Below are 21,173 nucleotides of genomic sequence, written 5' to 3' on the forward strand. Positions count from 1 at the left end.
ATTATAAATTTCATTTTTCATGTCTAATAAATGGTTTACCAACTTGAAGTAGGATCTAACGTCCTTAGAGCAATTGAGCACCGTTGAACTATGTACATCCATGCGTTGATCCTATGTAAGCTCCCTTGCCAGGGCTTTTTTTGATTCTACACTCAAATGATAACTTTCTTATTCAGAGTCATCATCTTCGTCCTCAGACTCAGCCGTCTCCAACCAAGTGATGAAAGGCTTGGCGGCTCTACGAACCTTCTTGGACACGTCTTTGGGCACGAATTTCTTCGAGCACTTAGTGCCAAATTTCACGATGACTTCTTCGGAGACGATGTCATTGTTGTACAGTTGAACCAAAATCTTTGGCAGAGCAGGTATTAACTCCTTGTGTTCCAGACCGAGGAAACGCTCGATACCTCCCAAGAACTGGTTTTCGAATTCTTCAGATATAAACAGTTTCTTGAAAAACGCAGTGTGCTCCGAAACCTCCTCAACAATGTCCTCGCTAAATAGGGCTTGAGCAAGCACACAAGCAATCTTGGGCTCCTGCAAAAGTTCGAATTTCACAGCGGTTTTGTATAACTCAACATCCGATGGGACCTCGTCCTGGCTGAGGATCCACTCACCATACTCCTCAAGTTTAGATATTTCTTCGTCCTCGCCGTTGGCAGCACGTAGTTCTTTAGCACGGGCTCTAATGGCCTCCTCGGACATGTCGACAGCCCAGTCATCGTTGTTGACTTCTATTTCTTGAAGGGAAGAGGCTGCAGCGTTGATCTGACGAGCCAACTCGTCGTCATCTGAGTCGCCCTCCGTTTCAGCCTTAGCTTGAGCAGAGGACTGCGATTTACCTTGTGCAATGTCACTGATAGAGACACCACCACCACGGATATTGGCGGAGGCAGTGGCTGCCTTTCTCTTCTTGTTGGATTCCATGGACTCTGGGGGGTTCTTCAGAATGAAGGAAGATAGCTTGTGTCTGAGGTCCATAGGCGTTCTCTTACCGCACGCTTTGCAGTCCCTTACCAAGTCATCGTTCTTTGTAATGACGATTTCTGTTTCTGGATTCTTGCAGCTCCCACACAGCACGAACTTGTTAATAAAGCCGTCTAGTACATCTTGTAGCTTGGCAGGTTCATGAGAACCGTTAACAAGGTAACGATCCTTGTCCACCGAGATACTAGTTTGGGCACCTAGCTCGAAACCGAAGTACTTGACGATGTAGGGAGAAGGTCTGTTGAGGGCACGCGCGACGTCGGCGACGTTCAACACGGCTGTCTTGATACCGTTACCTCTACCCTCAACTTTGGCCTGTAGAGGGGGCATTTTGTAACGGTAAAACGGATCATTGTTGTCTCTGCAGATGTTGATAGACATGTTGGTAGTTGTATTTGGTCGAAAACAATGTCTTGAGTGGCAAAATTGAGGACAGGCGCTAGATCTTGATGGTGCTGCTCATCTTTAATAAAAATTTTACTGTAGTAGACAGTGATAGTTTCAGAAACTCTTTATTATCATCACGTGTGTCGCTTCTCAATAGCCGTTAGCAGGCTTTTAGCGTCTAGTCAGGCATTTTCCTTCCTGGCTTCGATATACGTGAATGTTTTCCTCGGGAAGGCTGGACAGCGAAGGATTGTGCTTTTGCCTGACCATTCGTTTTCGCCAGCTTGTGTGTCTTTGAATTCCTTCATACTCCGTGCACTCAGAGATAAAACGTTCGATAGCTCAATCCATGGTGCAGTCAGTTGCCCTCATTTAACTCACTAATAAGGTCTGCTTCGAGTAGTTTTTCAGCCTAGGTATGATTGTTGGGACTATGGAGGTCAAGGACAATTCCTAAATAATGACAATTAGGGCTCTTAAGGAGTCTGAAGCTAGAGGAGAAATAGTGATGCTCAAATAGTTTCTTGCTGTAACTAGACAAAGTTTAGGCGTCTTTTTGGAACTTGCGACGTCCCCCAGGGTATTTCCTTTGGCTTGTTCTTGTTCTTAATACTCATCCACGAAAACAAGCTTGATATAATTATTGGTGGGAGTTTTAGCAGTTCGGGGCATCAACAGTCACATAAGGATAATCTCTAAGTCTGGCATCAGACTCTAGCTCGCTGCAGAATGGAAATCCTAAAAGACCGTTATCTGACGATTTGTTCAACGAAGTATTATACAGCGGCCCCAGCTCATGAGGTGGCTTCACTATGGGACCAGCTGAAGACGTACCTTGGAGCTGGCGATCCCACCCTGAGCGAACTCGACTACATGTCGCTAACACACATGCTCTTCGATCTTTCCATTTACAACGGGAAAGACGTTGAGGCCGAGACACTTTTCAAGACTTTTAGAGACCGGTTTGGCTCCAGTTCACCTTATCTGCATGTAATGCAGGCAACACTTCTACAGGTCAACAAGGGTGACCGCGAAGCTGAAGAGTTTCTTACAAAGCTTTTGAAAGATGCACTTGAATACGAAACAGATATTATTGACTACCTGTTGGTGAGCAAGAAACTGCTATCAATAAGGCGCAAGTCTATAACGAAAGAGGAATATCTAAAGCAGCTTTTGGGCCTCGCAGAAAAGTTCCCCGTTGACGGTGAGCTATGGTACGCCATTGCTCAAGAATATGCTTCGCTTGGTCAATTCGAGCAGGCTGCTTATTCCCTGGAGGAGGTCTTGTGCATCGCACCTTTCAACTATGTCGCCTTTGCTCAGCTGAGCGAGGCCCTTTACTACAGGGCTCTGCGAGAGAAAAAGGATAAAGACAGTCTACTCCAGCAGTCATTAAGCAACGCTCTAAGAAGTGTAGAGCTTTCTGAGAATTTCGTTAAGGGGTGGGCGTTTGTGGCTGTGACATCCAAGGAGCTCTCTAAGGCGAAGCTGCTGAATCTATCCAAAAAGAAACTACGAGAGATAATGGTCGGCTGTAACGATACAGACAAGGCCACTGCAAAAAAAATACTAGAGAATTTATAACTCGTTGCTTCTCTCCGCCTCTCATATTTCTGCCTGTCTCTATATATTATGGTATCTAACTAGATTTCAGAACTGTAATACTTCGCATTCTCTCTTAACCAGTGGCAGCTGCTGTGCTACCCAGTTGCTATCCCTTAAAATAGCCTTGGGATCGCGGCTATGCCTTCCGCTGTTTTTGGAAAGTACATATTTGTAGTCTGCCTCATGTTCCTTGTACTCCCGAAGAACGCGGTTTTCATCGAATTCAACGTACACTCTAGTGTCATAAACTCTGAAAAGAACACCATCAACCCTCAGAAAGAAGCGACTCAAAAGCAAGGCGCGCTCGTTCATGACGCGTATCTTGACGTTGACGACGCTTATACCGTTGTCAGCTAGCTCGTCCTCAAATAGAATCATGTCATCATAAAAAAGAATGGGGTCAGGGCGTGAGAGCTTGTCTAGTGGTAGAGCGGTAGAGTTGTCTTGTGTGAAATTATGAGTGCCGCTTTTGATTGTACCTTTATATTTAGTGGTGTAGGTCCAATCGTAGTGCTGACCGATTTGCAACGAAGATTCAGCCAGTTCGGAAGATTTCTGCTGCGCCTGCTTTGATTTTATCCATTTGTTAGCATATGACACGCGAATCCCTGAGTCCTCCACCTTGACGGCCTTGAGAGCGTCCAAAGCGTTGAACTCCAAACACCAATCATGTTTTTTGTTTTCAATCTTTACGAAACTGTTCCCAAATATCATCTCTGGCATCGTGAGCCCGCCCAAGGTGCGATCCCATTCGTCAAGCTCTTTGGAATTAAGAATGGGCTTCTTCCTTGTTGTTATTGTCCAGTCCTCTATGGAAATGGAGGGTGTGTCTTCCAGAGGCAGGGTGGCTTTAGGCGCGGGTATTATAACTGCGGAACAGTGTGCACAAGCAGGATTGTTGGGATTGTTGCATATGTGACGATTTGGTGCAGGAGCGTTTATAGCAGGAGCGTGGAGCACTGGACGCGGCTGGGCTCTCGGGTCCCTTGCACGCACCGTCTGAGCATGAATCTCTCGTGCCTGGTTGATCTGAATAGTGTTTATTCCATGTCCGCGGGTCCTCTTGCTGTCCATTTTTTCAGTCGAGCGATGAGTTCAAGCTGGGCAAGGTGCATGGGAAATATAACATGTTTTTAAGCTTTAATTTATTAGCACCTATGAAGCGAAAGGAATGAACTAAAGAAGCCCAAAGATGATTCATCGGCAAAGACTAGTAAGCATTTTAGCAGCTGTTTCTCTTTTGTCCCTATGGTTCTTCTTCTCCTCAAACAAGCTATCCTACTCCACCCCCAATGATCCAGTAGTAGACTTGGATACGAACACAAACACAGAACACACAGATCCTCAAGGGCAGAATAAGCAAGCTAAGCTCAAGTTCCAGTCAATCATGCCATCAATGCCGGATCAGAAAGCTAAGCAGGAACTTGGTAGAGCGTCCTGGAAATACTTTCACACTGTACTTTCAAGGTTTCCCGATGAGCCTACGCAGGAGGAGCGCGACAAGCTGGCTCAGTTCTTGCAGTTGTACGCAGAGCTCTACCCGTGCGGAGAGTGCTCATACCACTTTGTTGAGATGCTCAAGAAATGGCCGCCACAAACATCGAGTAGAACAGCTGCCGCCTTATGGGGGTGCCTCATGCACAACAAAGTGAACGTATTTTTAAAAAAGGACGAGTACGATTGTTCCAAAATCCTCGAGGACTACGACTGTGGATGCGGTGGTGAAGACGGCAAGATCAACGACCAGCTCAAGATGAATAAGGTGTCATTACAGAAGGAGGGCAAACAAGGCGGGTAATGCATGTCTTCGGACTTCTTACTTACACGATTACACAGCAGCCGTTGTCGCTGGAAGACCCTGTGCGGGCACTTTTATGTATTTTCTGAGCGTTGGCCCTGTGCGGGTTCGAGCCTGGCGCGGGATACCCCCAAATCTCAGGCAGCGCATAGTCCTCATGGGACGTAGCATAATCTATAATCGACAAACAGGCGTTCGATGCAGTAATCCTCTCCCTCACAAGCTCTTCCTTCAGTTTTTTGTTCAGCTCATTAATGCGCTTGAGCTTCAGGTATTGGATCTTGAGCGGAAGATCTTGCTCACCCATCCTGTGTGCGGAAACTTGTGCGAAAGGAATAGCGCTACAGTGACTAAATGCACCGGGACTCCCAGGTGCTCTAGGAACTTGGGAGATTTAAGATGAAGCGAGGTCAGATAGATCCATCCAAAAGGTCTTCCTGGGCGTTGTCATTTTGAGGATTGACTTTTTGAGGACGACGCCTTACGTGATTTGCACTTCGAAACACGTATTCTGTCAGAGCTGGCGCGCACGTGAGAAGACTGCTTGCCTCCATTACGTAGCGAACAAAACTGCTAGCTCGGAGCAGGTGCTTTGACTTCACCGGTAAATAAGTCAATGATCTCCCTCATCGACGCGAAATTTAGAATACTTTCAGCCGTTTTTGCAGTCCAGGGCGCTCTCAAATTCTGAGATGGTATGGTAACAAACTGGGATTTTTTCAAGCAATATAATGTAGTGACTTGGCACCCAGAAAAGGACTCCAGCGATTCTTGGGAAGCAGTTTGATTCGCTATTAGAGGATAACGAGCAACGAGAGGCTTGTGACGCTGATCACGTATTTCATGTCAAAGATGTGCCATTTTCTTTACAGTGTCTTGAGTGGATAGCTAGGAGCTTAAAGTTGTTTGTCCGTCCATATGTTTACACGAGCGGCGGCATAGATCAACACACGCCAAGTTCAACGCAATTGACATATGTAAGAAAGAACATCAGGTCGTGAAGAACGAAATATTCCAATAAATCTTCGGCCCCTGGGACTTTCCATGGAGTATATGCGCCGACTTCGCCGCTCTTATGCTTCTGTTAGTACTCTGATTCTCGCGACACCGATATTGACACTGACAAAAGCCCTCCCTTGATGCGCCTGCTGTTGGAGATCATTGTATACGCTCCCACTTAATTAACATCAAGTTGATGGACATCCGGGAACTTCATCCCACATTGGCCCAAAACACAGCAACAAACAATGGAACACCCAGCTTTCACACTGGCAGCTTTGACCACCATGGGTGGGGCCATGGGCTACGCCCGCAAAGGCTCCAAGCCTTCCCTGCTTGCAGGCCTAGTTTTCGGGGGCGTTTACGGGTATGCTGGATACCTGCTGCACAAGAACGCGGACGGCGGACTCGAAATCGCGCTGGGCGCCAGTTCGCTCATGCTTATTACGGGAATCGCCAGAGGCGTTCCTTCTCGCTTCAAGAAGCCCGTGCCTCTTGTGCTGACCATCTTGGGTGGGCTGGGAACTTTCTACTACTACCGCAAGTACAAAGAGTTCTACCCCTAAGCGGTGACGGGGCGCTGGCCCTGCACGTGTAAATATTCTAGCCTGAGACTAAATAGCTCTAATCGAACACGCGGGTCTGCGAGCTGAACGGCCGTCCCGTGTCCATATGCAACCTAAGCCGAGCGAGCGCAACACATTCGATCCGGGGATCAAAACAAATCTTTGAAATCTGAAATTTTGCCTTAACATCAAAGTTATAGTATATGTAGGTATATATCGCCGCTGCGTCTCAAACGTGCGGTGAAGTGCGAAGTAAAAGTCCTGTTGGATCGCCAGCATCCTGGCCGCGATCTATCTCAGGCTCATGCCGTTCGAAGCCTCCGGTTTCGTTGCGAATCCGGGCTCTTAGTTCTTTCTGACGGCCTCCAAGCTGGCGCAGCTGTTCTTTCTGCTTGCCGCTGGCGACACTGGGGAGACAGCTGGGATGACGAATGGAGTGGAAACTTCGGAAGTCAATACTAGGAAAGCCATTTTCGATATAGTGTTTGGATGTGGTGAAGTGTGTTTGGAGTGTTTTGCGGAAGATGTGAGCTCAAGTAGTTCGAGTTCTTGTTCTTTGCTGTTGCTTATTGCTAACTACAACTACCCTACACTTGGACATTTTCCTGTCCTTATATACCTTTTGCACAGCCCATGTCAGGGGCTTGCGCTTACAGCTCTTCCGCCCCAAACTTCATGACCATTATTCAGTCACGAAGGTCATCCATTCCGACAGGTCATGAACTTGATGATATCACTTCGTTTATGCTGGCGGATCGCGCGCGGAAATCAATTTATGCGCACGCGCTCCAGGACTTTAAAGAGCGACAGCTCGGGAAGTCCGTCCGAGGTGATTATATGGGGCGGAGTGGCGGAATTACACGTCCGAATCACGTGAATGTATATTGCCGCTGTAATGTCACGTGCCGGAGTGAACCAGGCGCGGGAAGGCATTGGTCTTGCTTACCACGAGGGCACGGTTCGAGTGCGACAGATACCCTTTGATGTAGTCCTTACTGATTAGGTTGGCCAGCACACACTCTGTCTCGTCCAGCTGCTCGTCTGTGATGTTTTTGACACCTTTGTGGGTTCTGCTCTTAAGTAGCGCGGTGGTGACGAGCTTTAGAGGCACAATGGAGCGCGAGCCATAGAAGCGGAAGCTGAGCTTTAGCAGCTTGAGGAGCACTAGCTCTCGCACCAGAACTAGGGCAACGTAGAGGTTGCGGCGCAGCATAGCGGCTTCATTCTGCTCCAGCCAGGTCTCAAAACTCTTCAGATCGCCGTTGCGCAAGCATTGGATCACAGGCGCGTATAGGCGCGCAACACGGGGATGGCGTGCAGCCAGTACTTGGGCGTCGGGGTACCACTTGTGCGCCAGCATGGCAAAGGGGATCAGCAGCATCACAATCATGTCCTCCTGGGAGCCGCCCTCGCGACGCGAGTTCAGCCACGCTTTGCGCGCGAACTCGAACCCGCGGGCAAAGTTGCTGTCCTGACACCCGTAGAACTCGGCCATATAGTAGTAGTACGTCACTAGCTGTGCTTTGTGAGACTGCAGCGCGTTTTCTGGCGTGGGTAGCTCCTGAGCCCGGCTTTCGAGCACTTTCACAAGGTTTCGCACCATGTCTCGATTTTGTAGTCTTTTGTAGATGCTCAGCTCCAGGTTGGTGAAGAAGTACACGCCCCATTTTTTGTTATCGTGTGTATTTGGGTTTCTGTCATTAAGACACAGCTTAAAGCTTGTGTGAATCGTGCGCACGCACTTTTCCAGAAACCGCTCTTCGTCGAGATCTCCTCTGAGTTTCTTCTTTTTCCTCTTATCGAGATCTCTTCGTTCTGATGCCTTCTTGTCGAGCTGCGTTCCTACTCGCAGCAGCTGCGCGGCGCTTGCATGTAAAGGCGCGGTAATCCACACTGTTTCCCCCTCGGAGAGCCGGTTTATGAGTTTCAATTGTTCATTAGCCAAGTCAAACAGCTTTGTGCTAACTGTAGCAGATCCGCAGTTTTCGATGAACTCTTGTTTAAGCGCTAGGGTCGTTTGTATGAGTTGTACCAGCTTTTCGTTGCTGATCCTTCCGAGAGAAAAAACAGAACTTGGGCAGGGTCCATCATATCTCAAAAAGTCAAGCAGTTCCTGAGTGGATCTGCGGTACTCGAAGCACTGGACGATGCTGTTCATGGTTTCTCTTTTTCGCTGCTTCTTCAACCCCATCGGTATCCCAGACAAGGTTAAAAATGTCAACAATAAAATATCAAGAATCATCGACGACAGATCTGCAAACCCCAAGAAACAATAAAATTTAGAGCTGAGCCTTACTGTTACAATTAGGTCACCAATGTCGAGCCAGCGGGTGATAAGTGAGTCAACAGGCCTTTACAAATTGTCTATTGTCAACAAGCAAAAGAACAGCACAGGTTCTGAAGAAGAAATCACTGAGCCAACTAAACCGGAGACTCCAAAAAAGGGCCTGCCCCTATCTTCGCCTGTCAGAAAAGGATCCAAACTTGAATCGTCTCCTACTAGAGGTGGAAAAGTCGAATCAGATGAGCCGGGAAGCTTCTCTGAGAGCTTACTATATGAGCTAGCGGCAAAGAGAAGACAAGTCGTTGAGCTTAAGCAACAGTTGCAGCACGCAGAAAAAGAATTGGAAACTCTAGAACAGAAATGCAAAAGGATCGGACAGGCAGAGAAAACGCCAGGCTCGCCCGAGAGACTACACGAAATTACTGCAAAACTGCAAGATACGTGGAGAGGCGTCAACAGCAGCCCCACGGTGCTCAAAAGCAAGCAAAGTATAAGTAACTTCTTCAACGCCAAGGACCAAGCGTTCGAAGCAGAAAACCCTCAACCACTTCCAACAAACACAAAATCCTCTTACTCCCAAATGATGGCGAGCAAACTACAAAACATAAGAAATCAGCAGACGCAATCACCATTTTTGAAGAAGCTCGTAAGCAAGTGGCAAGACTTCAGCGTCAACGAGGCAGAAGAGGAAGAGTTTGATAATGGACGGCCAACCGACAAATACTACATCAAGAGCAAGCTGGACTACGATGACGACGAAGAGATTTCAAGTGAAAGTGAACTCGAAATGGACAAGGCATCAACCGCTACTGATCTTGACGGGGGCCCTGTTGTATCTACATTCAAGAGATAGAAAACCAAAATTCAAAAAAAAAGTCGTATCTTTGATAGATTAAGTTTTATCAATGTTTCTTAGAATTTACACACATCCAGACAAAGATCATTACCTGCTGAAAGTATGAGCAACAAATGCTTGGGTAGCCTTTAGGGCTTCGTATTTGACTTTTGAGTCTGGGTGGTTTAGCAGTTCCATGATCAACACTTTACCGTTCAACTTGGCCAGCACATCCACGCTCTCGGGCAATAACTCGACTACGTGGGTGATGTCGCTCAAAGCCACCTGTATAGTGGTTTTTGCAGAAGCTTCGTTGTTTGGAGAAGCCAGGATTGCAACAAGCTTCTTGAAAAGCTTCCAGTCTTGTTCCTTGAACTTGTCAACGTTTTCAGCCCAGAAGCCATTGTCGACATGTGGAGGGGACCATACTAGAAGTTTGGAGTCCAACTCCGCTTCGTACTCGTCGAAGGAGGTCAATTCTTGGTAGGTTTGTTCCAGGAGCTCCTTCAAAGTAGCCAAGTCTTGACGAAGTTCATCGTCGGAGTATTTTCTCTCGCTCAAAGACTGCAAAATGGGCAAAGCGTTACCCAAGAGAAGCAGCTGGCGGATGAGGGCCTTGTGACCCTTGACGTGGGGGGAAACGCAATTCAAAATGGTGGCAATACACAACCTTGAGAGCTTTTCCTTGATCGTAACCTTGACCAGCTTCAGCAAGTTGAGAAAGTCACTGAGATACTTGGAGGCCAATTCCGAGGCAATTTCGTGGTCGAAAGTTAGTAGCCATAATGTCAATAGAGAATAGTACTGAATTTGAATGCCCAAGTTGTTGCTGTTGGTGGGCACCGCTCTGTTGGCAGCGTTGGAGTCAAGAGCCCTGTTCACAACGCTGAAAAGCGTAGGTACAAAAGAGGCCTGGGCAGTCCACACGACACGTCTGTACTCTTTGACAGAGCACATTTCCTGTAGCAGACGGATGCAAACGTAGCTGGTGTCCATGTGGTCCAAGTTCTGCAAGACAGCATTAAAGCGGGGGTGCTGCAGCAGCTTGGAGACAAGATCCGTGTTTCTGAGCTCGGGCTGGATCAGCAACGAGACGATGTTGAACCCCGAAAGTAGCACGGTCTGGTCGTCGCCGGTGAGCGAGGCGTTGAAGAGATCCACGACGGCCTTGGGGTTCTTGCTGAAGTACTCAATGGTGGTGTCTGCGTATTCCTCGGAAGAGAGCAGTTCCGCGACAAGGTTGTGCACCGCCTTCTGCACGTCCACGTTGTGCGCGGTCTCCAGGAGGTGGATGGCGGAGGGCACGCACTCGCTGGCCGAAATCTGCACGCCAGTGTGCTTGATGAGCGCGCTCTCAAGTTTCTTGGCCACCGCTGCATCGGGGCCGCTGATCTCGGCGGACCTGGCCAATGCGTCCCATGCGACGGAACGCGATCTTACGGCGCTGCGAATGTCGCTGAAATGGGTGCTATCCAGCAGCAGCTTGCTATGCTCCTGAACCGTCATGCTTAGAGTGCTAGAACGTATGTGAAGAGGCTGGCTAGAGAACTCAATTCTATGTTCCAAAATAGATGTCTTGGTAGGTTCTCACGATTACATAGACACACCACTACCACCCTTACTGATATTGCAAATTTTGGCCAGCTCGTGAAGAATGGCCGGGTAACACCTGGAAATTCTGAGAAGCGTCGCGGTCGCGGGAAGCTAGCGCGCGGCCGACGCCTTGAGCGGCTGTTGTTGGTCTACGCAGCGGTTGAGACTGCTACACAAAGAGTGCTGCATGCCTTGAATGTGCGGTATATGTTCTGTTGGAGAGGCGCACCAGGCCTGTTAAAAGGCCAGCGGGACAAAGTGCTAAGGGAATGGAGATTCTTGTATAGACATACGGACACCCAGAAGGCCCGTACCACCGCCGAACAGGGAATCTAGCGAATGCCTCACTGCTGGCTCAGTGCACACCTCTGCTATTATCCTCGCTTTCAACGAAGCACCGTTGGTCTCGCAACGCCCTGCGAATATAAAAAGTCCGGGCCATCATGAGATAAACGAGAGTATCACGTGGTTCGCGCTTGCGGAACCCACGGCCTTAGCAGGTGCCTGGGCGCATGGCAACTTGAGAGGAAGCCAGCCACATTGCACGGTACACCCAGTGGTGGGGCTTGTTAAGCGCCCGCTGTGGAAGTCCGAGTCACGTCCTTGATCGTCATATACGTAGAAAGGCTGTGAGGGCAGCAGTGGCCTGCGGCGTGCATGGAACGCACGGACCTGAGGGCTGTTGCTACATGTCTATTGTAGCTCGAGGATCACGCGATTCGTGGCGGTCGTGCGAGGGATTGCAGCTGCCGAGCCTGTGTCACGTTACCTTTATCGATAAGGCTGCGGAGGCAGGTCGAGCGACGACCTTCCGCGAGTCGCAGACGACCCACAGCTTTTGGCCGGATCCCACACTGGCGTCCTGAACTATCCAACGCCTTTCATAGTCTCATTGGAGTCTGCACGCGTGTGCGCGAACCTGCGCATAGCACGCCCGTCTCCGTCTTCTTATCTGTCTATCGCCTTGGTTTTCAATATACTTAAAATAAATTACGATCGCCGGGATCATACTGTACATACGTAGAGGATGAGAACATCTCCTAGAGGTGGTGGTGGTTGTAGTGGGTGTGGTCCGCTGCGTCTTGCCGCGCTGGCCGCTCAGCTGGACTCACGCTCGAACTCCTTGGTCATGTCCGCAGAGTCGATGGCGCCGCAGACCGTCTCGCAGATGATACCTGTCACCAGGTAAGGGTCGATGTTGGACGCAGGTCTTCTGTCCTCGAAGTAGCCGTAGCCCTCCTTGGCCACGGAACGTGGGATACGCACGGAGGCACCACGGTTGGCCACACCGGACGAGAAGGTGGTCGCGGAAGCGGTCTCGTGGCGGCCGGTTAGTCGCAGGTCGTTGTCGGCACCGTACAGCTTGATGTGCTCGACGTGACGCTTGGACAGCTTGTCGATGGCGTCGTCGATGTACTTCATGCCGCCTGGCAGACGCATCTCCTTGGTCGACACGTTGGTGTGGCAGCCCGCGCCGTTCCAGTCGCCCTTGAGAGGCTTAGGGTGCAGCGAGATCTTCACGCCAAACTCCTCGGCCACACGGCTCAGCAGGTAACGAGCCATCCACAGCTCGTCGCCCATGCTGATGCCGGTGCAAGGACCGACCTGGAACTCCCACTGGGAAGGCATCACCTCGGCGTTGATACCGGAGATGCGCAGGTTGGCGAACAGGCACGCGCGGTAGTGGGCCTCGATCATGTCACGGGCGTACACCTTGCCGGTACCGACACCGCAGTAGTAAGGACCCTGGGGAGCGGGGTAGCCGCCCTTAGGCCACCCGTACACCTGGTCGTTCTCGTCGAACAGAGTGTACTCCTGTTCCAGGCCGAACCAGATGTCGGCGTCCTTGTGCGCCTCGAACAGCTTGGCGGCCTCGTGACGGTGGTTGAACTTGTTGGGGGTGCCGTCGTTGTTCCAGCACTCGGCGAGCACCAGGATGTTGTCGCCCTTGCGGAATGGGTCTGGGTAGAACGCCACAGGCTTCAGATAGATGTCGGAGTCGTGGCCGGGCGCCTGGCCCGTCGACGAACCGTCAAAGTTCCACTCGGGCAGCTCGTCCAGGCTGTTGATCTTGCGCGGCAACGTGCGGCCCTTGGAGCGGATGTTACCGGTACCGTCGATCCAGACGTACTCCGCGATAACGGCGCCGCGCTGGTCGAGGTCCAGGTACTTGGCTAGAATGGCAGTTTTCTCAATAGTGGCAGACATGGCTTGCAGGTCTTGTGATGTGTGGGCGTAAGCTGCGGGAAAAAAAGGGGAGGGGAACGCAGGAAACGTAGAATGCGTTGAAACCGTCGGGTAGAAACCTTGGTGAGTGGGGATTGGAATCTTCGAAAGCTAAAACCACAACAACTCCTGTCCCTTCCGGCCTGCGCCTGTGCTACTTATACTCCCTACGTTGCTGTAATCAGGGCTCCAGTGACTCCTCATTAATTTCTGATAACATCAGCGAGATTTAGTTTCATCACAACAATAGCAGCACTTTTGAGCCGAGTAGCTGATAGTGGTGTTTACAGGCGTGATGGCGAGCGTCAGGGAAGCCGGCTTCCACGGGCGAATTCTCCCGATTTGGCCTGCCGGGGCTATGGGGGCGTGTCCGCCACAAACAAATGAGGCAGATAAGCAGTGGAAGCGGCAGCGCAAAGTGCGGGCACGGCTGTAGGAAAAGAAACGTGGAGGCACGGGCGCAGGGGAAAAGAAAAGGAGACAGGCGCGCCGGGCGCGGCGAGCACGAGGGACGGCGCAAAAGCAACGGGCGTGCGGGAAAACGCAGAATAAGTGCCGCGGAGCACGTGCGAGGCTAGCGTGTCACGTGGACGGAGCTAAATGTCGCAAGGGAAGCCGCTGGAGAAGCCGCTGCAAAGGGGCGGCGGGTCACGTGCAGAGTGCCGTACCACGTGATCGTGTTGCTATCGCTTATTATCACTGCCCCGGTCCTACCGTGCGGAAGTCCCGTCCTGCACCACGTGACCACTCCGACCCGTCACGTTTGCGGCCCTCCCGCCCGGGCGCTCCACTCAGCGCCACGTGACGGCCGCTGGTCGCGTCTGTCTCACGTGACCCCGCTTGCCCTCATCCAGCGGCTTCTCCAGCGGCTTCCCCGCATGGGGTTCCGTAAGCAACCGCCCGCGACCGCTTACGGCTTCTTGCGCGTTCCTGCGCGTTCCTGCACCCTCCAGCAAATCCCCTCCCAGACCAGCCCGCGCAAGGCCCGCCCGCAAAGAATCCTCCGCCTCGCTTGCGCCCACCCTCGTCATGGTCCCCACCGCAACCGTGCAGGTTTGTCTGCGAGGTTCTAGAATATTCCACCATGAGCACAACGCTCGAGCCAGGCACCACCGCAGGTGCAATCCTGGGCGTTGCGCGCCGCAAGTCGTACGGGTTGCGCTGAGTGCTCAGCTCAGCTCAGCTCGAGAAATAAGCTGACTCCGCGGGCTGCTCAGGCCACACTCAGGCCACGCGCAGGCGCGCCGAGCTTGCCTTCCGTCCGGCGTCGCACTGTACGGCATCCCCGCCGCGGCAGTGAAATGACGTGGGCGTCTCTCAAACCGCAAAGGCAACGCGAAGTTGCTGGGCTGCTGGTGACAACGGGCATGGCTAGGGGTCCCCTAATTTCAGTGTATATAAGGCGAGGGTCCCAAGCCGTTTCGGGGATTCCGCGGTTCCAGGGATTCTACGAGTACACAAAAGAGCAAGTACAAGCGCGAGTACAGACAGCAACCGACTGGATTTTCACTCCTTTGTATTCAATTCGCATAGATTCGCAACCCCGCACCTTTTCCCCTTCTCCACACAACGATGTCAGACAAGATCACCGAAAAGCTTAAGGCGTTTTCCAGTAAGATGACCGACGGCGCTCTCGGGCACAGCAACGAGCACGCGCAGCACGCCGGCGGCGACGCGTACAACACAGACTCGGACGCGGACGTGGACCCTTTGCAGAAGAGTGAGTCGGACCGCGTGTCGCAGCAAGTGACCGAGGACCAGAAGGCGCACGCGCCCGGCACGCACATCGAGCGCAATGCCGACGAGAAGCCCCGCACCAAGTCGTTCCTCGAGAGCGACGGCATCGACGAGATGAAGCCCGTCACCCGCAAGCACCGCGTCTCGTCGCTGTCGCTCAGCGACCAGTGGCGCGCCAACCAGGACCTGCACCCGCTCACATCCATGGACAACAACGAGGGCACGCCTTCGTCACGCGTGCCCTCGCGTAAGGCCTCCATGGTGTCGCGCCACTCCAGTGTGTCGCGTCGCGCGTCCACCGTGCGCACCCGCCAGCAGATCATCGACCACGAGCGTGTCGCATCCTACGCCTTTGCCTTCGACATTGACGGTGTCATCGTGCGCGGACCCGAGACTATCCCCGAGGCGCGCGATGCCCTGCGCATGCTGAACGGCGAGAACAAGTACAACATCAAGGTGCCCTACATCTTCATCACCAACGGCGGTGGCCGCTCCGAGAAGGCCCGTTGCAAGGACCTCTCCAAGCGCCTGAACATCACCGTTACCAAGGACCAGGTCATCCAGGGCCACACCCCTATGAAGGACCTCGTTCCCATCTACAAGAACGTTCTGGTCGTGGGCGGCGTGCTGGACTCGTGCCGTAAGGTGGCCCAGGACTACGGTTTCAAGAACGTGTACATCCCTCTGGACATTATGAAGTGGAACCCCAGTGTAACCCCTTACTACCAGCTTTCCGAAGAGGAAAACGCCGTAGCTCGCGACGTGGACTTCTCCAAGGTGCCTATCGACGCCATCCTCGTGTTTGCGGACTCCAGAAACTGGGCCGCGGACCAGCAGATCATCTTGGAGATTCTGCTCTCCAAAAACGGTGTCATGGGCACTGTCGCCAAGGACCCTAGCGACAACAAGGTCGGTTTGTACTTTGCGCACTCCGACTTCGTGTGGGCCACCGACTACGGTCTCTCTCGTTACGGTATGGGCGCTCTGCAGGTGTCCATCGCCGCGCTTTACCAGGAACACACCGGTCGCGAGTTGCAGGTCACCCGTTTCGGTAAGCCACAACGTGGTACCTTTAGATTCGCCGAAAAGGTTTTGTCCAACTGGAGGAGAAACACCCTCACTGAGCATGTCGAGCAGCTCAACCTCGAGGACGGCGAAACCAGCGACAGCGCTCCCTCAGACTCCGAGGATGAGGGCACTGACACCGACGGCGCTGTTCTCGAACAGACCGACAAACTGGTGCTCGACCTCCCACCTGCCTCCACCGTGTACTTTGTCGGTGACACACCAGAGTCTGACATCAGATTTGCCAACTCCCACGACTCCTCTTGGTACTCTATCTTGGTGAAGACCGGTGTTTTTCAAGGCAACACCACACCTAAGTACCAGCCCAAGAAGATTTGTGAAAACGTGCTAGAGGCCGTGAAGTTCGCCATTGAGAGGGAGCATCAGAAAGAGCTGGAGGAATGGAACAGCTCCGTGGTTGACGCTCCTGTCGTTGATGAGCGTACTGCCAAGATCGGCAACAGGTAAAAAGGTTCATGACGAGATCACAGCACACCCTGAATGAACCCCTCTGCCCCTCGCAACGCCCTCCAACAACATTCGCATCACATCACATTGCATTTTTACGTTATATAGAAACAGCCGCAGGATCTTTTGGAGATCTGTCGAGCTAGTAAGATTTTTTAATGGATAGAGACGACAATATTTTTTGATCAAGCATATCAATGTTACATTTTGTCTTGTTGACATCAGGTTTTCTAAATATTAAGCTCCTAGACAAAAACTTAGAAAAGGGCTAAGTAGTAAGAGACCCTAGCCAACTATTAAATGCACCTTTTAGAGAACTAGGTAAATAAACGTAACACAGATATTTAAACTAAGAGAACTTGGAACTACACGAGCGAAACCCCATTGTGCCAAGCTCTTAATCGCGTGGAAATGACTAAATGGTTGGAGTGCCTTTTTCACAAGACTGCTCCGAATCCGAAAGTCAACTTAATGCTTCTAACGTAATAATCCATAAAGTTGCCCTTAGCCTTGTCCTCCTCGCCAATTGGAACACCACTCCAAGTAACCTGTAGTTTCGTCTCGTGGTATTCTTTAGATTCGTGGAACTCCATAGCCATACGGCTGTAATGACCCTGGCGCCAATCATTCAAACGCCACTCGAAAACTAAACGCTTCCCAGCTTCCAGCTCAACGAGTTTGCTGGTGATGTTGCCACCAAATAGTGTGACCTCGTCGCCTTTTTCCAAAACGCTTTTGGGTGAGTTGCTCTGGAGAGGAGAGCGTGACCATGCTTGGATGCGCTGCTTGTCAATGAAAGTTTGATAGAGTTCAATTGCGGGAACATTGAAAGTTGGCTCTAGATGCAAAGTAGTTGTGTTGTACTTAGGGGCTCCCGAGGTCGAAGAGGTGGCCACTTCGGTCTTCGAAGTCACGGTCTTGGAAGACACCTGCGGATCCTTTCCCTTTGAACCCGAAGAGGCTAGGCCGCTTTGTAAATTGCCTTTGGTGAACTGAGAGTTTACCTGGTCGGCTGGCACTTGAATATCGTTAGCATGAGTTTTCAGAAGTTCCGGTCCGAATCCATAGAAAACATCTCTCAACTGAGGCAACAACTCCTCTTTGATCACAGGCTTGATCTCGCTCAGCTTTCCGGTTTCCTTGTAAATCGACACATCAAACTGATAGTCATCTTTCTCTGAGTCAAAAGCCACTTCGGGAACTGTGATGCTGCCTTCGAATTTCTCATCTCCAACATGACCGCTGACCATCATCACTAGTTTGAGATCAAAGAGCGAGATGACCTTGCCCTTTCTTTGGCTCACTTCGCAGTCTCCTTCCATGGACGAGACGGATGTGATTTCAGCCTGCTTACCATCACGCTCGCTTGTTTTCAAACCAACTAGATGCTCATTGAAGTATTTGCGAGCCCAGTCAAGACAATTCTTGTCGACCCAGTGCCAGTTGTTAGGGTTGTGTACTGCCATCCTTTTATAGTTGCGACTTTTTGAGCGGCTAGATTGCTAAATCTTTAACCATGTTGTTGCCAACTACCTTTATATCCTATACATGCCCTAAAGTTGATACCTCTTTCTCGAATATTCCGTCAAGAAAGTGTTGATGTCGTAGAAGACGAATTATCTACATGAAATCAGAAAGTCCTGGTTGAAGGTTGGTTGTTGTCATAGATGGTAGACCGCCGCCAAGGAAGTCCAGCATCATGTGCATGCCACCACCGCTGTAGTCGTCAACATCTTGAGGGAGAACCTGAGTTATTCCTTCTAAGAACCACACCTTGTCCTTGACTTCGGTCGCGAAGCCTCTTAGTAATTGGTAATAGCATCTCATGATCCGCATCGCGCCGAGGTCGCCTGTCATCAAGAGCGCCAGAAACGTCTTGTCCAATAACGCCGGGAATGCAAAAACGCGCAGGATGAAGTCTGACTGGTTCTTTTCACGATGGAGCTTGTCGAGATACGCAAGTGTGATCAAGTATGGTGAGTCGATCTCGACCGGGTATAAGTCCGCGATGCTCTCGTCGAAGCACACCAGCTCCGATACAGTACCACTGTCTTGGTTTATAATGTCGCCCAGGTCGCTGAGATCTACCGATATGAGGTTGTGAAACCGCGACTTTTCTGTGAGCGGCCATACAGCAGTCAGAATCGTAGCAGCACCCTTGACATGGAATATCCACGCCGAAGGAGACATGGACGAGGCCGCCAGCGACTCTGAGACGGCGGAACTCGATGACGAAGCGTTTGCTAGAGAATCCATAATCAAAATCAGTGCACTAGCAACGAGCGCGTCAGTATTGTCCTCAGAAATCTCCAGAACAGCCTTGCGCAAAAGCCGTAACGCATCAAGGCGGTGGGAAGCCACGTACTGCTCTAAACCTGGCTCTTTGCGGGCAAGGTGTGTGGCGCTGAATGCAAGAAGTGCATGCATGAGAAAAGGATAGTCAAATGCAAGTTGAGGAATCTCGTCGCTCCAGATGCGCTCGCCGGATATACCAGCGGAAGTGATTGTCGGCCACACTTCAGTGCAATAATGGTGGAAAAGCTTTAGATCAATCAAGTTCAACGTGCCCTGGTTAGATAGCTGGACCAATCTGGCGATTGTGCCCGGTTGAGACTCAATAGTAGAAGTGGAGTCTTGTGTGTTGGATTTGTCCATCATTTTGCTCGACAGGCCGGCAGTGCCGCCGGATGTATCCTTCGTAGTGTAAAACTCAGTATGGTCATCGGTGTCCATCGGCGCGGTCGCAGATTTTGCCATTGGTGACATTGGGGCGCCCGGAGAGATGGTTGGATTGTTAGCCAGGTTTGCAGCGGTATTGGGGTCTAAGTTTGCCCCAGAAGTATCCCCATTCTGTGTTTGCCCATCTGAGAGTTTCTGTTCTTCTTTTTCATGATGCGAGTTGCGCATTTGTTGCTGCTGCTTTTGCAGCGTGGCCAAAACCTCTTCCGCAGTCGTTGCTCCGTCTTTATTGTGCGGATCGCCATTTCCTTGCGGCTTCATGCCCAGAACTTCCTGGATATCGTATGTAACACCGCCAATACCTGCCGTCGAGAACATGGCCATTTGCTTCAGGTTAATTCCCGCTTTGCTGAGGGTTTGTGCCATTTCGTGCGAATGTAAAAGTGATGACAGCGGAGATGCCTGATGTTGTTGATGCTGTTGCTGGAGATGAGGTTGATGCTGTTGCTGGAGATGAGGTTGAACTTGCTGAGATTGCCGAGAATGCTGCTGCTGCTGCTGCTGCTGCTGCTGCTGTTGCTGTTGCTGATTGATGACATTGTTCAGAACGTTTGATGGGAGTTTGTTGGCAGCGAAAATGCTGCCTATGCTATTGGTGAGACTCATAGAAGTTGACTGAAATGGAGGACTATTTGGAAAGTCGAAGCCAGCGAATTTTTCAGAATTGCTCAAAGTCATGAGCTGGGGCAGGAGCTGTGGCTGTTGTTGTATTTGCTGCTGAAGCTGCATGTTTGCGCCAGGAAACAACGGCGGCAGCAGTACGTTGTCTTGAGAGCCTAATGGACCGCTTGTAGGCGTTGGATGCTGAGAATGCTTTTGAATGTCCCCGACTGCGATGCTGGGTTTACGACTCGTGGGCGCGAAAGTTGAAGCCTTCGATTGCAGAACGCCGCTGCCACCAGGGCCCGGGGTTCCGACAAGAGAAGGTGAGCCCTCGTGCTTGGGAGCGACTGCCTGCTGGGGCGGATGCGCGCTACTGCTAGACTTCCGCTTGCGCGAGGCCACTGGTGTATACACACACTCCAGCTTCATATTGATACATTTTTGACATGAGGGTTTGTCCTCATCACATTTAACGCGACGACGCTTGCAGTTGTCGCAGCCATTCTTAGATTTCTTGTGAAACTTCCGCTTGCCAGTTGAAGTCTTGCTGACCTTCTTGCCGTCAACCTCTATCAGCTCTATGACCTTCTCTTTGCGCCTATGCGACCTGTACATCGCATCTTCATCGCTGCCCTCGCTGCTCATGCCGTGAATGACGTGTGTCCGTGATGGCGACGTCTCTTCCTGACGTGACTAGTTGGAATGAGGAGTGAAATGAAAACAATGAATTAGTCACTTCAGGCCCTTAGTAATTGTTGCGTGCCGTCCAGCTGTGTCGCTGACGAAAATGCTCTCTCTTAGCTCGAACGCCGCTTTGTGGCCCGCTTACCTTATGTGTATGTGTATGTGCTGTCGTTTAGCACTCTAGATCGCCGAAATCCCCACAGAGCCCGTTTCTTCCCGTCTAACTTCGGGTTTTTACTGCTCGTCTACAATTCAGAAAGCTTTGGCGTACCACACTCGTCGCTTACTGCGCTTTGGGATCCCTTAACGAATACCTTGGCCTCCCTTTACGACCTTCTTTTATACCGCTCGTTTAGCCAACTTTCGTTTTCATCAACGTTCGGAACATATGATGATGGTTTAATAAAACCGTTGGCAGGCGCAGAAAAAATGTCGTGAAAAAAACGAAAGTTGGCCAAAATAATCGTGTGATTTGCAAGGCAGATGGGTAGTCGTAATTGGTAATTTTTGGCCGCATTCGGCGCTGTAGCATCAATTAGCAACAGCGTAGGTATATACATCTTACACGGGTTGAGAGCCGTCGTTTCGGCGGATCTC

General features: G+C 51.0%; 13 protein-coding genes across 13 annotated transcripts; 5 read left to right on the forward strand and 8 right to left on the reverse strand.

The window, feature by feature from the left end:
* Window positions 1-168: 168 nt before the first annotated feature.
* TIF5 (translation initiation factor eIF5) lies at window positions 169-1,368 on the reverse strand (the record flags this gene model as incomplete). Its single annotated transcript, XM_002554486.1, has 1 exon — window positions 169-1,368. The coding sequence occupies one exon, from the start codon at window positions 1,366-1,368 to the stop codon at window positions 169-171; it is 1,200 nt and encodes a 399-aa protein (XP_002554532.1).
* Window positions 1,369-2,103: 735 nt separating this feature from the next.
* EMC2 (Emc2p) lies at window positions 2,104-2,958 on the forward strand (the record flags this gene model as incomplete). The annotated part of the gene is made up of 1 exon (XM_002554487.1): window positions 2,104-2,958. The coding sequence occupies one exon, from the start codon at window positions 2,104-2,106 to the stop codon at window positions 2,956-2,958; it is 855 nt and encodes a 284-aa protein (XP_002554533.1).
* A 66-nt stretch (window positions 2,959-3,024) lies between these two features.
* Window positions 3,025-4,053, reverse strand: TIP41 (Tip41p; the record flags this gene model as incomplete). The annotated part of the gene is made up of 1 exon (XM_002554488.1): window positions 3,025-4,053. The coding sequence occupies one exon, from the start codon at window positions 4,051-4,053 to the stop codon at window positions 3,025-3,027; it is 1,029 nt and encodes a 342-aa protein (XP_002554534.1).
* Window positions 4,054-4,171: 118 nt separating this feature from the next.
* Window positions 4,172-4,777, forward strand: ERV2 (flavin-linked sulfhydryl oxidase; the record flags this gene model as incomplete). The annotated part of the gene is made up of 1 exon (XM_002554489.1): window positions 4,172-4,777. One exon carries the CDS (start codon window positions 4,172-4,174, stop codon window positions 4,775-4,777), a length of 606 nt encoding a protein of 201 aa, XP_002554535.1.
* Window positions 4,778-4,799: 22 nt separating this feature from the next.
* On the reverse strand, window positions 4,800-5,084 carry STE18 (Ste18p; the record flags this gene model as incomplete). The annotated part of the gene is made up of 1 exon (XM_002554490.1): window positions 4,800-5,084. The coding sequence occupies one exon, from the start codon at window positions 5,082-5,084 to the stop codon at window positions 4,800-4,802; it is 285 nt and encodes a 94-aa protein (XP_002554536.1).
* Window positions 5,085-6,024: 940 nt separating this feature from the next.
* Window positions 6,025-6,342, forward strand: TMH11 (Tmh11p; the record flags this gene model as incomplete). The annotated part of the gene is made up of 1 exon (XM_002554491.1): window positions 6,025-6,342. One exon carries the CDS (start codon window positions 6,025-6,027, stop codon window positions 6,340-6,342), a length of 318 nt encoding a protein of 105 aa, XP_002554537.1.
* An 898-nt stretch (window positions 6,343-7,240) lies between these two features.
* Window positions 7,241-8,584, reverse strand: KLTH0F07722g (uncharacterized protein; the record flags this gene model as incomplete). The annotated part of the gene is made up of 1 exon (XM_002554492.1): window positions 7,241-8,584. The coding sequence occupies one exon, from the start codon at window positions 8,582-8,584 to the stop codon at window positions 7,241-7,243; it is 1,344 nt and encodes a 447-aa protein (XP_002554538.1).
* A 73-nt stretch (window positions 8,585-8,657) lies between these two features.
* Window positions 8,658-9,479, forward strand: ACF4 (Acf4p; the record flags this gene model as incomplete). The annotated part of the gene is made up of 1 exon (XM_002554493.1): window positions 8,658-9,479. The coding sequence occupies one exon, from the start codon at window positions 8,658-8,660 to the stop codon at window positions 9,477-9,479; it is 822 nt and encodes a 273-aa protein (XP_002554539.1).
* A 90-nt stretch (window positions 9,480-9,569) lies between these two features.
* VMA13 (H(+)-transporting V1 sector ATPase subunit H) lies at window positions 9,570-10,967 on the reverse strand (the record flags this gene model as incomplete). The annotated part of the gene is made up of 1 exon (XM_002554494.1): window positions 9,570-10,967. The coding sequence occupies one exon, from the start codon at window positions 10,965-10,967 to the stop codon at window positions 9,570-9,572; it is 1,398 nt and encodes a 465-aa protein (XP_002554540.1).
* A 1,185-nt stretch (window positions 10,968-12,152) lies between these two features.
* GLN1 (glutamate--ammonia ligase) lies at window positions 12,153-13,262 on the reverse strand (the record flags this gene model as incomplete). Its single annotated transcript, XM_002554495.1, has 1 exon — window positions 12,153-13,262. The coding sequence occupies one exon, from the start codon at window positions 13,260-13,262 to the stop codon at window positions 12,153-12,155; it is 1,110 nt and encodes a 369-aa protein (XP_002554541.1).
* A 1,590-nt stretch (window positions 13,263-14,852) lies between these two features.
* Window positions 14,853-16,550, forward strand: KLTH0F07810g (KLTH0F07810p; the record flags this gene model as incomplete). Its single annotated transcript, XM_002554496.1, has 1 exon — window positions 14,853-16,550. The coding sequence occupies one exon, from the start codon at window positions 14,853-14,855 to the stop codon at window positions 16,548-16,550; it is 1,698 nt and encodes a 565-aa protein (XP_002554542.1).
* A 437-nt stretch (window positions 16,551-16,987) lies between these two features.
* AHA1 (Aha1p) lies at window positions 16,988-18,016 on the reverse strand (the record flags this gene model as incomplete). Its single annotated transcript, XM_002554497.1, has 1 exon — window positions 16,988-18,016. The coding sequence occupies one exon, from the start codon at window positions 18,014-18,016 to the stop codon at window positions 16,988-16,990; it is 1,029 nt and encodes a 342-aa protein (XP_002554543.1).
* A 154-nt stretch (window positions 18,017-18,170) lies between these two features.
* Window positions 18,171-20,537, reverse strand: UPC2 (Upc2p; the record flags this gene model as incomplete). Its single annotated transcript, XM_002554498.1, has 1 exon — window positions 18,171-20,537. The coding sequence occupies one exon, from the start codon at window positions 20,535-20,537 to the stop codon at window positions 18,171-18,173; it is 2,367 nt and encodes a 788-aa protein (XP_002554544.1).
* Between the last annotated feature and the right edge of the window lie 636 nt (window positions 20,538-21,173).

This window comes from Lachancea thermotolerans (assembly GCF_000142805.1).
Source record: "Lachancea thermotolerans CBS 6340 chromosome F complete sequence".
In the NCBI taxonomy this organism is placed as follows: Eukaryota; Fungi; Ascomycota; class Saccharomycetes; order Saccharomycetales; family Saccharomycetaceae; genus Lachancea; species Lachancea thermotolerans.